The 18463-nt window shown below is 52.1% G+C and overlaps 1 protein-coding gene across 6 annotated transcripts in view; it reads right to left on the bottom strand.

Annotated features, from left to right (window-relative positions):
* Hivep3 (HIVEP zinc finger 3) overlaps positions 1-18463 on the bottom strand; it is a 457837-nt gene that overhangs the window by 31909 nt on the left and 407465 nt on the right. For all 6 annotated transcript variants that reach the window (XM_078026057.1, XM_040288469.2, XM_040288471.2 and 3 more), the window contains one exon: positions 15731-15876. In XM_078026057.1, coding sequence (XP_077882183.1) covers positions 15731-15876 — 146 coding nt within the window. The remainder of the gene's footprint in view (positions 1-15730; positions 15877-18463) is intronic.

The raw sequence follows: 18463 nt of genomic DNA on the forward strand, positions 1-18463 counted from the left end.
TCACAACTCCAGGATCCAGGTGTCTGAGTGGGGGTGGGATGGGGTGGGGGGAGGCAGGGCCAGAGGTTGGAGACAGACCTGCCTGAGCAGCGGCCTCTGGTCCACCTCCCCCTGCACCCACCCAAGGCTCACGGTCATGAAATTTCGAGTTTCATGGGTTACATTTTTCTGACTCCCATTAAAATAAAACAGGAAAAATGAAATAAGGAGCATTTGTCCAGGTGCTGCCTAAGTCACCCAGACGATCTGCATCGCAGCCTGTGACGGGCTGTTACCCAGCAGCAGCCCACACCAAGAACCTGCTAGAAGCGCAGGCAGCCTGGGGGGACCCTGGGGGGGAGCCTAGAGCCCAGCAGGCCAGGGAGGGAGACCTGGGGAAGATTCCGGGAGGATGGAATCCGGATTCCAGATGGCATCGAGAGGAGGATGGGGGCTGGGAGAGGGCAGGGAGCAGGAGCTGCTGCTCCCCGCATTCCCGCCAGGTGGGCTCTTCCCCATCACTGAGGTTGAGGTCCAGGGGTCACAGGGAGGAGGGAGAGGGTGGAGGAGGAGGGAGAGGGTGGAGGGGGAGGGAGGCTACTGAAAGGGTCCCCATGCCAGAGGAGGAAGACAGGGGGTGGTGGAGTGTGGCATGGGTTTTGACAAATACCAAGGAGCCCCTTGCTCCCCATTGCCCATTTGAACCCCTTCTCTCCAGCCCAAGTCAACACACTAGTTGTTTCTTAAAACAAAACACACGTATGTCTACGGGCGTCTATTCGTGTGTGTCACATCTGTGTATATGACACCGAGGCTCAGGGTTCTGGCACTGTGGTACTGGCAGTGTGCATGGGGCCTCATTTTCCCAGAAACCCAGAGAGCTGGACATTATTCTCTCCATTCCACAGACAAGAAGACTGAGGCCTCAAGACTGAAGTATACAGACAGGTAAGAGGTATGCAGGTAAGCAGGACCAGAATGACATCTGTCAAACCTCCAAGCCTCCCTGGGTTGCCTCTGCCTGCCAGGGACAGGGAGTCAGCTGCAGAGGGGACTGGCAGGGACCGAGCACCAGGAGCAGGTGGGCTCTGTGGGCCAGCTGCTGAGGTGCTCAGGGGGTGCTCGGGGATCTGAGCAGGGAGCTGCCGGAGGCCAGGGACCAGCAGGTTCAGAAGGATCCAGAGGCCTTGGGGAGTGGGCCATGCAGTCAGTGGAGAGGTCCTGCTGGCCCCCAATGCGCCCCGGCAGGGCCCTGCAGACTGACCAGGCTGGAAGCACGTGAGAAGCAGCTGGACGAGGAGCAGGGGTCGGATGTTAGGTGGCCCCACTCCTCCCCTAAGGCACCCCACTTCTGAGACATTCCACTGGCTCCACCTCAACAAATGACCCAGCTCTGACTCCTTTCACCACGCTGCCGATGGTCCCTGCCACCTCTCCCTGAGATTATGGTCACAGCCCATGACAGTTACCACCTTTGTCCCCCTCCAGCATATTCTCCACTCAGCCCCCGGATGATCCTTATAAAACCACTCCACACCAAACCCTCAGAGGACTCCCGCCCACACCTCACTGGAGGCAAAATCACGCCCTGGCCTTGCCCTAAAGGATCCAGGCCTCCTGCCACCTCTTCTCGCACCTGCCCCAGCCTTCACTCGCGGCTCCAGACACACTGGCCCTTGCTGTCCTTCACACACACCACGCGTGTCCCTGCTTGGAGCCTTCCCAGTGCCGGGGACAACAGGCATTTCCTTGGTTATAGGAGTTCTGTGTCTATCCTCGATATTAATCCCTTATCAAATAAATGATTTCAAATAGTTTGTCCCATTTCCTGGGATTGCCTTTTCTCTCTGCTGAGAGTGTTCCTTGATGAGCAAAAGGTTTACATTTTAATGAAGTCAAAATTGATCTCCCTTTTCTGTTGCTGTCCGTGCTTTGGTGTTCTATCTAAAAATCACTTTCAAATGAAGTCCAATGTCATGAAGTTCCCTCCTCCCCCCCAAGGAAAAGCAAATAACCCAATCCATAAATGGGCAAAAGAACTGAACGGGCACTTTCCAAGAAGAAGAAATACAAATGGCCAACAAATATATAGAAAAAATGTTCGATATCTCCAGCAATTAGAGAAATGCAAATTGAAACCCCACTAAGATTCCATCCCTCCTATGTTTCCTTCTAAGAGACTTACTGTTTCAGCTCTCATCTTTAGGTCTTTGATCCCTTTTGAGTCAGTTTGGTGTGTGGTGTAAGACAGGAGTCATACATCTATCTGAATTTGTACACATACAGAGTTAAATGAAAACATGTGTTTTTTTGTTTTGTATTTTGCATGAGGAGATTTAGTTTTTCTACCACCATTTGTTGAAAAATATTTCTCCTTCATTGAATGGTCCTGTCACTCTTGTTGAAAATCATTTGACCATAAACGTGAGGGTTTATCATGGACTCTGTTCTACCCCCTTGCTCTCACTGTCTTTATGCCAGCGCCACACTGTTCTGATGACTGTAGCTCTGTAGTCAGTTTTGGAATCAGGAAGTGTGACACTTATAACTTGGTTTTCTTGCAAGACTTTGTTGCCTTTTCAGGGTTCTTAGTTCTTCTTCTGTTTGCTCTTACAGCCTCAACGTCTATGAGAGTTGTCACCCAATAAAAATTTGATGAATGAAAAATAAGCATTCTATGGCATTTGTGTCATGGGCCAGGTACTGGGGGCTAAACCAATCTGCTCAGATCCCTGCCTTGAAGATATCTGACAGTTTGGGACAAGCTGGCAAAGAGCAGTGCATTTGGTGGCAGAATGCATGAGGTGGAGAAGGAGGTCAGTGGACTCTGGTGGAGCAGCTTTTCAGTAGGTGAGGGTTTGCCCAGTGGAGCAGGGGTCAGGGCACCTGAGCAGCACAGAGGACGGGGAGGGCAAGAACTGGAGATGATCAGGCCAGAGGCTTCTGTGGGTCATGTGGTCAGGGAGTGGACGATGTAGCTGGAGAATGGCTCTCAGGGGACCCGGCCTTGGGGAGCCCAGAGCCTCCACTGCTCCTAGGGATCCAGGGACAGCTCAAGTTTACTCCTCCCTTTGTTAAAGAGGTTCCCTGGGCACCCAGGTCAGCTGATCAGAGGTTTGAAGGGGGGCAGAGAAGGAAGAGTGGCAGACAGAGGTGTTGTTGGATGGGAAGGCCAGGGTTTGGATACACCTCCAAAGGAAAATTCAGGTAAGAGCTTGCAAAGGTCAGATGGGGACCAGCCCTGGCCACAGTTTATCAGCCTCTGAGAGGACACCATTCTGTGCACTTCACAGGGGCCTCCCAGAAACAGGTAGGTCCTGTTATCTTCCCCCAGGTACCAAGGAAGAAAGGAGCTAGACAGAGGGTGGGGGAATTGCCTGGGGAACAAAAGTGGCAGAGCTGGGACTGAACCTAGAGAGTGTGTCCACTGAGGCCACCACACCTGCTTCCTTCCTGGGTCCCCATCTTCTTCTAGGTGAAAGGGCAGGAGTGGCCTCCAAGGGTCCCCTCGGTGGGACCATGATACCTCGGTGAGGAGGGCCGGCGTCCCTAGGCTCAGGCAGTAGGCAAGGCCTTTGAGCCCCCCTGGGCCCTGACTGTCTGCAGAACCTTCTGGAACCACAGCCCCTCCTCACACCCAGGCCTTCCTGCAGAGACCCAGAGCTTGACTCTCGGCCAGGCCCCTCATTGTTGTAGGAGGGAGAAGTGAGAAGGCTGGGCCCGGTGCTTCCTGCCAGGTTGGCCCAGAGCCAGGGAACCAGGGGAGGCCAGCTTCCTGCTGTCAGTGCACTGTCCACAGCTGGGTGGCCTCTCTGGGAAAGACTAAAGCCAGCATGGAGCCCAATCCCGGTGGGCCCTGGACAAAACCCCACTGTATTCCTAGCAGCCTCCCCCAGTCAGTGCAGGCCGGGGTCCCACCCTGAGGGGACCACCAGGAGAGACGACAGGGATGCTGACTCCTAGGAGGGGAAGGAAGAGGACCTGGACCATGTGGCACATCCACGAGCTCTTTCCTGTAGCCACCAGAACCCAGAGAGACTCTGCCAGAGTCCAGGCTCAGAGAGGGGCCACCACTGGCCAGAATCGATGCCGCTGCTCCCTTCTTTCAGCCCAGGGGCCACCACCAGTGAGACAGACCTCAGAAAAGCTCAGTCCTGAGAGTCTGGTCCTGAGCCTGCCAGTTTAGCAGCCCCAGAGACTTCTGAGGGGAACCCTGGGGTGATGGGGATTCAGGTGGCCCTGCTGCTAGACTTGCAAGTCCACAGGACCCATCTGTTCTGCTGGGGAAGGCTGGCTCCCCTTTCTTCGAGTCAGCCCATGCCCACCCTGGCCTCCACTGGGGACTGTCTTTGCTGCCTGAACCCTGAAGATTCCAACCCAGAATCTGGACCACACCGTGGACATAGCTCCCTGGCCTTCCAGGGCCCTGCCAGCAGCCTCTAGTCCTTGCTGCCTTCCCTGGGGAGGTGCCCCACTTGCCCTTGGCTCAGGCTCTGCAAACCCTGCCCAGCCCCTGGCTGGGTGCCGGCTGGCTCTGGACTGCCAGCCTCACTGGCCAGCAGGTCACAAGGCCTTGCTCCCAGCCTGGCTTCTCCCTGGCTGCCTTACGCACATTTTGGCTCTTGTGTCTGTCCCTGTCGGCTGTCACCATGTTCCCGGGAGCCTGCCTGCTCAGTCGACAGGTCCTCTACAGCCCACCCAAGCCCAGCCTATTTTCTGCCCACTACTTTGTGGTAGCACACACTGTCCCCAACCTTTCAGTCAGGGGGCTTGTCCTACCCCGGGCTGCAAGCCACCTGTGGTGACAGATGACACCCATCCACAGCACAGATACAAAATTCTGCTTGGAACGGAGGTCTGGTTTCCTCCCTTGGTCCAGTGCTTCACCTCCCTGTCTTGGCCTTAGCCCAAGTCCACCTGTTCAGCAATCTGCCTGGAGGCTGCCAGCCTCTGTCGCCTTGAAACTTTCAAACTCTTCTCTCAATTCCCAGCTCCCCTGGTCTCCTCTCTACAAAGCCATACTTTCCTCTCTCTAATTAAGTTGTTATTCTGAAACAATCACAAACACATGGCAAGGCTGAATGTTGAGTGTCAAATAGTCCTTTTTCTTGAACTATCTAAGAGCAAGTCTCCAACCGATGTCCCGTCATCTCTATCTTACAGATGGAGAGACCAGGGCACAGAGCAGCTATCTGATTTACCCAAGATCAGCCAGCCGCTTTGGGAGATTCAGGAAGCCAGAGCAAGTGGTCTGGTTCTAAGTTGATACTTAGGCAAAGCCCTCGGAGAAGAGAGTAGATACCAGGCAGTCATAATTGATGCTGGAAAAAGAAGTCACCTTACTCTATGCCAGGCCCAGTGCCCAGCACATCACATACAAATATCCTTACATTGAATCATCAACAACTTTGAGAAACAGGTGCTATCAGTATGCTCATTTTCCAGATGAAAGACGGCTGCATGGAGAGATTAAGGATTTTCTAATCAGTGGCAGAGTCAGGATTTGAACCCAGGGCTGGCTGATGCCAAAGCTGTCCTGTCACCTGCTGGTAAACTGAGAAACAGGCTACACTTGAAGGTGGGCTGTGGAGGGTGCCTCTGGTTGGCAAATGGAATTGGGTGAGGGGCGGCTCTGGGCCAGTGTGCCACGAACCCCATTCTATTTAACATTCACAATAGCCCTGAGAGGCAGCTCTGATTCCAGCATGGATAAAGGCCCCAGGAGCTCTGAGGAGCACGCTGAGGTTGCAGGTGGCCAAGTGCAGGGTGTAGGACATGGCCAGAGCCTCGCGCTCCTGTGGTAGGGCCGGCAGCCAGCTGGAGAGCCTTCTGCAGGCATCAGTGCTCCTGGGGCTGGGTCTCCATCCCGTGGACAGGCGGGAGCTGCTGATGCTTGCCTGATGCCCATTCATCAGGTTCTTTCTGAGGCACACCTCTCAGTATTCCGTGCCCACTCTGAGGTCCCCAGAACTAAAGCAGCTCATCAGTGGACAGGAGCAGGAAAGTCTCACACGTCACATCCAGATCCCGGGAGACAATTCGCCCAAACCATGCGGAGGCCCCTCGCTACAAGGATGAGAAACTGAGGCTCACAAAGAGCCAAGGAACCACCCGAGACAAGAGCGCGTAATGACCAGTCTCCAGACTCCAGAGCCCAAGCCCTCGTCCCACATCTTCCAATTACAAATGAGGACACTGAGACCCGGAGAGGGAACATGAGCTGCTGGACTTCTCCAGCTCCTGGGCCCACAGCCCCTGACCCTGTAGGAGACCATGCTTCAAACCAGGCCCAGATGGAAAAGGTAAATGTTTCCGTGATCTTCAGATATGAAAATGCTGGGGCACCCTTGCTCTTCCCTGCTGCCAGACACGTGATCCGCCCAACAATCCACATCACTTTCCTTTCTGTTTTCGATTTTTCCTGCCTGTGGTTCAATACAGTTACAAAACTGGAGCAGAATTTTCTCTGCTGTCCAATGGGCTGTCCACGTAGGGTCCTCCCAAAGCTTATAGCCATCAGCAGAGTCAGATTCATGCTGGTGGAGGGCAGAAGGGGTGGGGGACAGGAAGAGGAAGGGGAGGAAGCACCACTTCTGCTGGGTACTTCCTGTGTGAGGTGGGGCTGGAATCTACCATGGCTCTGTCCAAAGCTCACAGCCTTCCTAGGCTTCCTAGACCACAGGCATTTCCCCATGTGCTCCCCTATTTCTTAGCAGGATGGTGTTGTGACCCCAGAAGTTCCATGGATAAACCAATTTATTAGTAGTCTTTTACTAAAGACGGTAGGGAAAACCAACATACTCTCTCTCTAATAAACCCACAACCAAGAGGAGTGTGAGAAAGGAGACAAGGAGACCAACAATAAAACTTTGGAATCTGGGGAGAGATGAATGAATGGAAAAGAAACCTGGCAAACCCAAGAAAATGGAGCCCTAAGTCAGCGTTAGGGAAATCTGAGAACCCATGTGTCCTACACCATGGGATCCCTCACTCACCTTGGAAGTGGGGATGGAGGGAAACCAGGATAAGGAGGATGGGTGAATGGTCCTGTTAGAAGCAGTCAGGCTCCATCCCTGCCTCAGCTCCAGCAGCCTGGAGACTACCCTCCTGAGCCTGAGCAGGAGAACAGGGTTATTCTTTGCCAAGTGTGAAAGCCTGAGGGCCTTTGAGGTGGCATGCTGAGGGCAGGGCAAGGGTACCATAAGGAAACACAGGGAGGAAGAGATAGCATGTGCGCCAGACGTGAGATCTCTCCGTTGTAAGATGAAATTGAGGGTGGTATACAGAGATCACAGCCAAAGTGCAAAGCAATGGAAAATCTGCCAGAAAGGTGTGTGAAATCAGAGAAACAAGCCAGGAGGGCCAACCTCTGAATCCCAGGAGCTCACGAGAGAGAGGAGAAAGAAAGATGGGGGAGAGGAAATCATCAAAGAAACAATTCAAGAAAACTTCTTCAAGCACAAGTCCCAGGTCACCAGATTCATGGTGAGAATGGACCCACCCCAAGATCCATTCCACAGTCTAGGGATGAAGAGAAGACCCCAAGACAGCCACAGAGGGTAAAACAGGACCCAGAATTGATCTGGAAGTTTCCTGGAGCCTTCCAGAGGGCAACAGAGCAACGAATATTCACACCTCTGAAGGAAAATGACTTATTTCCAGCCAAGAACTCTACATTTCAATTAATTGCACAAGAGCAGAAAGACATTTCCATCATTTCCAGACCTAGTAATGTCAAGAAATTTAACTCCTCAGTCACCCTCTCTGAAGAAGATCCCGTCAAATGAAAGATTTCTTAAACTCAGTACCTGTGTAACTTAGATAAAATGAAAACTGAAAGAGGGAGTGTGTGTGAATGCCACCATCCTCCATGAGGCTGCTTCTCCCACCAGAGAGGCATGGAGAAGATATCTTGCTCTTGGGAGCTCAGCCTGAGACCCCAGGACAGGAGCACTGGCTGGGACTTAGATGTTGTGCAGACCTGAAGGATGCTAAGCTCTGCAGTGGGTATGAGACCACCGTGTGCTGCCCTGGACCAATCCAGGAATCACAAGGGCTGCCTGTAAGAGGACGATTCTCCTTGAAATTTTAACAGGATGTGGTGATGTCTCCCCTGCGAGGCCACAGGGATTGCAGGGGCTCTGGCCCCAGTGTGCTTGCACAGTCTGTCTGGCCATCAACCCATCTTGTCTTTTCCATTTCCCTTTTCACATTTCTTTTTCTTTTCCCATCCATGGCTTGCCTTTCATAAGGACACAATCTGCTGTCTCTGAGGCCTGGCGTGAGTCCTCTGGGAGGGCCTTGGAGTACTCAGAGGGGAGGCGGCCATCCAGCAGAGTCAATCTAACTAGACTGAAGACAGTTAGTTTAACTAGTTAGATTAACCTCCTGAGATCTTTACTTTGGAGATTGTCTTTTGGCGATAATCTTTACAAAGGAAAAACTTTTCCAAGAATCTACGTTGTTTCCTGTGGACAAAAATGTCCTGCTTGCTTTCAAAATAGCCATTCACTCATCTGTTGTTGGTGAAGACCTTGAGCCCACGGGTGGCCTGGGAGGTGAAGAGGCCTGGGCCAAGGCAGATAGAAACCTTTTGTTTCCTACCCATGGAGCGCTGGTTCTGCTGGCATTGCCACCAGTGTCTTCCTTTTTGTCTGTCACTACCAGAGAAGTGGCCTGTCCTCACCATCACTGTGGACCAGCCCCCACACTTGCTCCTTGTCTCCCCAGCACCATCGCCTGCCCTTAGCTGTCAATCATTCCTAACAGCAAGTGCATGTTTGTGCACATACACATACATACTCATGCACACCCCCCCCCACACACAAAGATCTTTCAGTTCGAACACCCACATGCTCAGCCTCACACTTCCTCCAGGTACCACCTCTCCCATCTCTGCTGCTTCCCTTCATAGCCAGCCTCTGGGGACAGGGGTTTAAACATACCACCTCCATTCTTCCTCTTGGCCTGTGCCATTGGGAGTTCTTCACCATGGAAACAGCCTCCATCGAGGTCACCACAGACGTTTGCCTGTCCCCACCATCCTGGGCCTCTCGGTAGCACGTGGCACAGTCGAGAGTCTCTTCCTTCTTGAATGCTCAGCGCTCGGCTCTAGACTTGGCACCTCCCAGGGGCCTCCTGCCTCCCTACTATCCTTCAGTCTCTGTGCTGCGCATCTCGTCCTGCCCTCTGAATGCTGTTGCCCCCGGACTCAGTCCCAGATGCCCTTTTCTCTTCTCCATCTTCCCACGTGATTCCATCTACTTCCAGAGCCCTAGACCACATCTGCGTATTGACAACTCTCAAGTGTGTATTTCCAGCCCTGAACTCTGAGTGTCTGCTCAGGGGCCGATTGCCAAGTGCCTCCCTGCTCTCCCCTCCCCCAGCCTGCTCCTCCTGCTCCTCTCCCACCCGCCTCCATCTGCCAGCAATTCCTCAAGCCAGAAGCCCGGCAGTCACTCTGATTCCCACTCTCACCCTCCTCAGGAGTCCTACAGCACTGTCCCCTTCTTCACTGCTGCCGCCTCACTAGGCTTGGGAATATCTAACAATATTATCAATAATGGCTAATAATAATAATCCAATACTAATAGTCTCACCTAGACTCTCATATCCTGCCCTCCCTTCTGCCCAATAATCCTATCCTCTTCCAAAAGTTTGGGTCATATTCCCTAGGAGGGATGGAGTGTCAGGATTTGGGGGCATCAAGAGAGAGGACAAACCCAGTGTGGCCCATGGAATGGGGGTTGGACAATTTTCTCCCCAGCCCCCTGGAGCCATGCTCAGAAGTACACATCTGCACCTCCAGGGAGAAGCCTGAAGGTGATCAGAGATCAAGGCCCTGGGTCTCAAGAAGAAGGCAGGGCCCTGACCGCCCACAGCCTTGACTCTCCAGAGGGAGAGTCCATCCAGAGCAGGGAGCCCAGGACCAATCCTCTCTGGCCCCTAGAACACACAGGGCTCTGCTCAGAGCAGGCCCTGGCCTGGGAGCTGGCAGCACAGGAGGAAGCAGTCCTTTGCATTTCCTTTTTACATCTAATACCTGCAGGACAGAGTGATCAGCAAGTAAGAGGCCATGGCTTCCACCCGCAGATACCTGCCTCTAGTGGAGGCACCTGACTTCACCCTCCCCAGGCTGAGGTGACCTCAAGCTGATGCATGGGCCCTGCCTGGCTTGGTCTGGCCAACTGTGTCCTTGCTCCTTCCTGAAATCGGGAGCTGTCAGATCCCCAAAGCTGCTGAGTTCAAGGAATTTCCCTTCACCTGAGGCCTCAGAGAATCCTGACCATGCAGCAGAAGAGTCCTTCCTGCAATAAGCACTCTCCAGCACTGCCCAGCAGGATCCTCAGCACTGCGGATTCAGCCATGAACCAACGCAGTCCCTGTTGTCTCACAGAGCTCACAGTCTAGTGAAGGAGGCAGAAATACACTTACAAATATATGGAGAAAAACAGAGAAGGGGAGAGGATAAGAAATGCCAAAGGAGGGTAGAACTCAGGGTGACTGAGGGAAGTGAGGGGGCCATGACACTCTGGGAAAAGTGCCCCAGGCAAAGGGCACAGCGAGTGCAAGGCCTGAGGCAGGAGCATGTCTCACAAAGAGCCCAGAGACCTTGGCTGGACTACGGGGCAGGGGCAGAGCAGCAGGCAAGGTCAGGGAGGAGCTGGACCAGCACAGGCCACGCGAGGGTTTCAGAGGTGCCGAGCGGAGCCACCTTTAACAGAATCACTGGCTGTGGGTAGAGACAGGCAGAAGATCAGGATGGAACAGGACACCCTGATTAGCCAGAGACCAAACTGGAAGTGGCTTTCCCCAGAGTGGAGAGAAGTGGACAGACTCTGGATCTGGGTTCAAGGACAAGTTGACAGGAATTTCTAATGGACATGAAACAGTGATTTGGGGCCCAAGCATCTTGAAAAATGAAATCCGCTGAGCAGAATGCTCACCTTCTTTCTCTTTGTCAAAAGATGCCTCTTTCCCCCTTTGACCACTTGAAAGTCTTCAAAGAGACACTCAGTAAGTGAGTGTTGCTTTCACCTAGTCTGTGCACCTATCTTATGCATTTCATATTCTACATCACCAAACTCCAGGGTCACAGGTGTTGTACCAGTTTGGGTTTTATTGTGGGTAACCTGACGGGTTTGTGCCTACCCCAAAGTCTCCAACTTATCCCTACTTATGTAATCCAAAGTGAGATCAATTCACTTCCCAATAAAAAAGGCAATACATATCTCCCCAAACACACTCAACAGCCTTTTAACTCTGGCATTCCCAGTGAGAGGGGCCGAGGCACAAGGCATCTAGGCTGAGAGACAGGCATTTAGGCTGGTATGCTTCTGGATTCCAAAGGCTGAGGAGGAATGTTATTTATGAAAGATTATTAAGAAATGAAATAATCTTTATTAAAATGATTCTCTACAAACTACTATTTCATGAAGCACGCATGCACACACACGTGCTTTTTAAAGTATAGATAGATCATAAAACAATGTGTGTTAAGAACACTGCATGACTCTCAAGGTTTGAATAAAAATGAATGCAGCTACTAGAAATATAAATAAATGAGATGGACATATGTGTCTATTAATAACGCAATCCCTGCAGATGGAACAATAACAAACTAAGTGGACTTTGACAATGACTTCTTCGATGAATGTTGGAGTCCAGAGTCACAGCTGTTCTGGAGCATCCATTGTGCTGGGGACTAAGGATGGGTTCACTCGATGTCCAGATGGACTGTCGTGAGAATAGCGGGATATGACACGGAGCTCAGGGGAGGACTCCAGGAGGTATACACATGGCAGTTCTGAGCACAGAGATGGGGGAAGATCATGTAGGGAGGGAGTCTGGAGGAAAGGGGAGCCCAGGGCTGGGCTCTGCGGGGCCCTAATATGTATAGACCAGGAGATGATGGGACTTTCCACAGCTGACGAGAAAGTGAAATCAGCCAAGGAAGAGGAAGATTAAGTGTCTAAAAGCAAGGTGGACAAAGTGCTACCAGGAGAAGGGAGGGGTCACTGTGCCCAGTGCTGCCACCAGGTCATGAAGGAACAGAATGAGTGATCACTGTCCTCTGCAAGGTGAAGGTCACCGTTGACCTTGAGAAGAGCATCTTGGAGGAGGAAGAGGCTTCAGGTCCACAGCAGTGGGATTGCATGGGGTGGGAGGAGAGGTGGGGGAGCCGCACAGCCAGCTCCTTCTGGAGTTCTTTAAAGGGAATAGAAAGAGCGGGTGATCTAGGTCCTGCAGTCAGAGGAGTTTTTCAGGTGGAGACCTTAAGTTTGAGTGTGCTAATCTGCATGGAGCAAGGTCCTGGGGTGAGGAGTGAGGGCACCCAGCATCCACGCATTGGAGCATGCCTGGCTCTTCCCCAAGTGCTGCAGCTGGGATCTGTGGCTGGCAGGGCCTGGCATGGATTTGTCCTCCTAAAGGCCTGATGGTAGGGGAAGCCCTGGGCAACCCCACACCAAACCTCACTGGCCCAGCTGACCACTGGGCTTCTGTACCACTGTCCCATGTTCCAGCTCCAAGTTGAGGCTGGGCTGCCCATCTAAGCCCAGGCCATCTGCCCATGGCCAGCTTGAATTCCCCACTTGGCTGGGCCTGGTCTCCCTGTCTCACCATTTGAGCTCACCCCCATCTTCAGACCTAGACCCCTACCCACAGTGGGCTGGGATGGCCACTTTGGGTAGCTGGGGAGTTCCTGTGGGTTCCAGTGCTTCTACACCAGCCCACTGGGCTGAGTTCCCGGCAAGGGAACTTGAGTTAGGACAATATATCCATTTCCCTCAAGGAACAAAATAACTTTGTATGTGTGAAAACGCTGCTTAACAGAAGAGCCCTTCTACACACCCAAGGCAGATGCACGGTGTGGGTGAGAGCTGACACATTTCTGACTGGTGCTTCCAGAAGCCTGCAGGAAAATGCAGGTTTTGTTCCGATATGGAGATGACAGGGAATGCAGAGAGAGGACCATGTGCCAGGAAGTCAGGGCCATAGGGAGGGGTCAACGTATACTGTGTGCCAAGCATTTCCCTAGGATCCAAGTTGAGAAGGGACTCGGGAGAGAAAGGATTTTAGCACCGGCTGTGATAGAAGTGACTCACTTGGATCCGTCAGGGTTACCTACCAGTGATTTCAGGTCCTTCCAAGGAAAGTGTAGTCATACTTCTGACTCCCAAGAATGTACATGAAGCCATGAGATTCTCTCTGGCCAACGGACCTGGGCAGAAGCCCCTGGGCGGAAGCTCTAGGAGCCAGGCACAGTACACTGCTCTTCCCTTCTTATTCTCCTGGGCTCCACGGGCCCTAATCCCCTGAGGACCCAGTGAACAAGCCCCACTGCAGACTCTGCTCCATGAACCAGAGTGAAAAATAGGTGCTTGTTGTGTTAAAGGAAAGAAAGAAAAAGAAGTAGGAGTAACTGAGTCTAGGGCAAAACCCCGGGGTGGCTGCAGAAGGATGCATTCAGCTTTCTAGGGTGGGGGCAGCCTTGGTGTCTTGGGAGGGACATGGTCACGTGATTGGCTGAATGGATGAGGTGTCACAGGTGCCCCCAGGTAACAACCCAAAGCACCTTCCCTTTCTCCCAGACATTTGTAACTACTCCTGGGGGTGGTAACAACTGCCCAAGGAGAACCAGGAAGGAAGAGGATCGCCAGAAGTGAGGGTGGGACTCAGGGGACAGCGGGGACTCAGGTGGGACAGCCTGGCTCGGAAGAGAAAAGGATTTGATGGGAGACACCACATAAACCCATGTGCCCAGATCAGCCGTGAAAAGTTGGAGGAGGGGGGTTGAGAGTTCCCACAGTGGAGTGAGGTCGCCCTGGACGGAGATGAAGAGCGCCATACGCTGCAGTGAAGCACACCCACGTGCCCCTCCTGCGCTCCTGTGAACGGTACCCTCTCCCACTGGCCCCAAGGGTCCTATGGCAGGTACCACAGGTATGTTATTGTCCCCTTCACAGATAAGGTCACTGGGAATTGGAGAGGTGGGGAGTGGGATGGTCTAAGGCTAGACAGAGGCAGGTGGGACCGCTGTTCAGGGGCAGGGGTGACAAACCTCAAAAGACAGGGAGATTCCGGAACAGCAGGTGGGTGAAGTGTCAACCTACATGGGGCATGGAGGAGGAGGGGAACATTGCCTGGGCTGCAAGAAGAGAAGGGACTTGGGGATGACTTTCAGCCAAAGGCAGTGATGTCCAGGAGGTAGCTGGACAGGGAGAGGCTCCCAACAGCTGCCTGTCCAGAGGCTGGGCCTTCTCCAGGGATACAGGAAGCAGGGGGTGGCTTGGTGACCCAGGACTCAGGTCTGGAGGTGCCTGCCTCTTAGTACATACAGAATACCTTGAAGAAGCAGGATCCCTGTCCACCAGCAAACACTACACTGCCCCCCAGAGCCCCAGAGACAGTCCTTCAACCAGGAGGGAAGAGGGCACGTTCCTAGGACCAGATGCATAAATCAATCCTGGGATCCGGTCCCCGTGCCCTTGGGAGGACCCAGTGTATGAAAACACAGAGACACAAGAGGGCGCTCTAACCAAACGGCAGGAGCAGAAAACAGTTGTCCCCAGTCGGAAGGGTCAGCCCTGGGAAACACCCAGAGTTCCTGGATGGAGCCACTCCTGGCCTGGGGACAGCATGCTTCGGGCATGTGTGTCACCTCTGCCCCCTGCCCCACCGCTCTGGTAACCAATCATCAGTCCAAGGACCCCTCAGACCACAAGAAGATGCCTATGTGTGGCCTTGGGGAGGGTGGCAATCTCTGCTCCTCTCCACCAACCTTCTAGGGGACTCCTGTGCCCCCAACTTTGACCTGGTGAGTTAGGCACTTGCAGGTGCTGGAGAGTCAGAGCCAGTGACAGTCCTGTTGGCCAAGGCCTGGGGACCAACCCCTCGGGAGGCCAGTTTTCCTCTTCACTGTTGTCCCTCAGGACTGTGTAGGGCTGGGGGCCAACCTGATCACACCAGGGACACAGACACAGGACCCCGAGACAGACACCACGGCACCTGCTCACAGACACCCACATCCGGGGGAGCAGACACGTGGCCACATAGAACACAGCCAGCACAAAACACTTGCACAGAGCACGTCTGAAGCAAGGCTCCCTTGTAGAGCCCAGAAGGTCCCCACAGTGGTGAATTCTGAAATGTGTAGAGCAGCAGGCTTCAAAGCCATGCACCAAAAGCCAATGACCAGAGATGACTGTTCAAAACTCTCCAAACCAGAGCCCCAGGCCCTGGCGGTCAGAACGGGAGTGGGAGTAAAAGGCCAGTGGGTGCAACAGCTCTCCGCCCTGCAGTTGGCCTTGTGCGCAGAGTCCAAATGCCCAGGGGGCAACTGGGCATGCCAGGGGGGTGGCCTGGGCAGGATGCAGGTGACTTTTGGGGAACACACTGCAAGGGATGTGTAGCTGAGATGGGAGCTGGGAGGCTCACTATCACCCCCGTGCAGGGGCTAGAAAAGCATCCAGGAGCTGAGGAAATATCAGGGCTGGAGAAAGACCCAGACCAGACCCCTCCAGATCCTCAGCAAACACCCAGCGTGGCTTGTGCCCACCAAGGCGCCCCCTGGTGTTCTCAGAGGCGAACTGCAAGTTCCGTGACGGTGGCACCTGCACAAAGTCGGCGCAGGAATCTCAGGGTTCCTGTGGGCACCGCTCTGAGTGAGACGCCCACCGCCTCCGCGCACCAGGGGGGCGCAGGCTCTTACTCCGCGGGGAGCAGGCTGCAAACCGAGCGTGAGTCTTACCCTCCTTCGAAGATTTTGATCCTTGCCGGCTCCCCTCTCTTGGGGGCGGGAGCGTCCTCCTCCGGCTTCCCTCGCTTCTCCTCCTCCATCTCCACTCTAGCTAGCTCTTTCTGGCCTTCCGGGGAAGCCAGCGACGGGAGGTGCACCTGGCCCACCGCAGGGTGACAAAATCAGAGCTGGTTAAATTTTCCTTCTCAGTTGGGAGTGTCCTAATCCCTTGCGTGGCACCGAGCCACACGCAGGTGGACTCCCCTAACTGCTCCTCCCCTCAGACGTGTGTTGTCAGCCCCATGTGACAGAATGAAGGCACCCACCCCAGAGAGGCCAGGTCTCCCACGCTGGGGCTCTGATTGGCCTTTCTGGTTAACCATCCCACAGAGCTGGGTTGCTTTGTGTCTCTTGTACTAGTTTGGGAGCTCCTGGGGAGAGGTCCTTATCTTGTTCTCCTTGATCATCTCAGCACCCAAACCAGGGTTGGCAGGCTCTGGGCTGTTGGTCTAAGGGAATCCATTCTCTTTGCAGAGTTATGGGCCTCAATGAGACCTAGTTCAGTGTGGAGGCTGGCATTGACCTCGGGCTTCCCAACATCTTCCATTATTTCAAGAACATGTTCTCTCTACCTGCCAGGGATGGCAGGGGGTGGGTACCCCCTTGTGTAGGGAGCAACAATGTTGTACTGGGGATGAGGGCTGGTAGAACTGTGGAAAAAGGCACCCAGCTGGGAACCAGGGATCTGAATTCCAGTACCAGATAGGCCATCACATGCTGAGTTACTCCAGGGTGGATTTGCTTCACTTCTCCGGGCCTCAGAGTCTGGGGAAGGGGGAAGTTGGATCATCCTAAAGATCCATTCTAGCACCGACTAATATAATCTAGTGACCCCATATAATCTTTTCAGATTGGGAGGTGATGTCTGGATTAAGCTAGAGGAGGTTAGTTTGGGTGGCAACCTGAGCAGGGAATCAGGAATTCCTTTTAACTTTCAATGATAATGAGTAAGTACAGTCAGAAACATTTACTGAGTGTCAATGTGCTAAACACTGTTGTATACACACTTTGCATATTTTAACTCATTTAATTATCTCCATAGTTCTATGAGCTAATGATACTATTATCCATATTTTACAGATGAAGAAACTAAAGCACAGAGAGATTAAGTAACCCAGCCAAGGTCACACAACTAGTAGATGGGGTAGTAGGCTTCAACTCTGGGCAATGTGGCACCTGCATCATTGTTCTTAACTTTCTTGTGATATAATGTTGTGGTTGTAAAAATGACCCCAAAGGAGAAAAAAAAGAGAGAGAAACCTAAGGGAAGGGATGTCACTAAAAAGTGGAAGCTTGAGTTTCTTTGGGGCTTACAAACAGAAAAAAAAATTTTGTATGATCAAACTCAAATGTGATACAGTATCCTAGATCCACAAGAAAATGGTTAGGAAAAATTTCAAAATGCCAAGCATGGTGATGCACATGTAATACCAGCAGCTTGGGAGGCTGAGGCTTTGGAACCTCCTTGGGAGGATCGGGAACACAAAGCCAGTCTTAGCAATTTAGCAAGGTGCTTAGCAACTCAGTGAGACCCTGTCTCTAATAAAATATAATAAAAAGGTCTGGGTATGGCCCAGTGGTTAGGCACCTCTGGGTTCACTCCCCAGTACCAAAAAAAAAAAAAAAGCTTCAAAATGCTATGACAAACTAAAGGACGTTTTCAGAACTACTAACAGAGAGTGGAAGCCACAAGATGACAACTGTCAGCCTGGTGGAATAAAGGACTTCCCAAAGATTAATTGGGTTGTCCCACAAGGTGGTGAGTTCCCCATCACTGGAGCTATACAAGGAGAGGACAGAGAGAGAAAGAAAGAGAGGCCTTGTAGCAAGACCTCAACTTGTAGACTATGCAACTATTTTAATTGTGCAGATTGGTAGGAAACCTGCCTTTGAACCAAATAGCATATTCCAGGAAAAAGTTTGCAGGTTTTTGGCTCATTTTAGGAAGGTAGTATTATAAACAACTGATTGCCAAATCCAATTCAACCAGTTAATACTTCATTTTTCTTATAAATACCCTATACAATCTACATAAGGGAACAGAGGCAGCGTGGATCATCTGAGAGGGCTTCAGAGTATGACTCAGATTTGAATTCAGTCCCTGCCATTTACCACATGACCTTGTTCAAGTTATCCCAACACTGTGCTTTGGTGCATTTATCTATAAAATGGTGATATTGCACACTAACTTTTAAGGTGGTTGTGAGGATAAAAGTAAAGTTTAGCATAATACCTGGCACACAGTAGGTACCCCCAATATTATAGGTATAATTATAGCTGCATCTTGACAGCAGCTCTAGCTAGTAAGAGACAGTGAGAGCAAATCAGTCTGCTGTTTATGGTAAAAGAGGAAATTTTGCTCAGAGATGTCTGTAGACTGACAAAGACATAGAAAATGAATTGGAAAACAGTTGTGAAGATTATCCAGTTGAGATGAGGACAAACCCAATGCAAAAAATCCATTCAGTGCAGGAGAAAGGCATGGACGTGTGGGAAGTTACAGACCATACTTTTGCTCATCCATCTACAATAGGAGCTTAATTAGGGGAAATCCATGCCTGATTCAGTCAAAGCATCTGGTCAGAGGACACACTAGTGAACATCATTAAATCTGCAACAATATTTTAAGGGTTTCTTTCCTCAAAGAATTAAAAGAAGAAAAATAGACTCTTTGGAGACCGACAG

This window comes from Ictidomys tridecemlineatus, chromosome 11, assembly GCF_052094955.1.
Source record: "Ictidomys tridecemlineatus isolate mIctTri1 chromosome 11, mIctTri1.hap1, whole genome shotgun sequence".
Lineage (NCBI taxonomy): Eukaryota > Metazoa > Chordata > Mammalia > Rodentia > Sciuridae > Ictidomys > Ictidomys tridecemlineatus.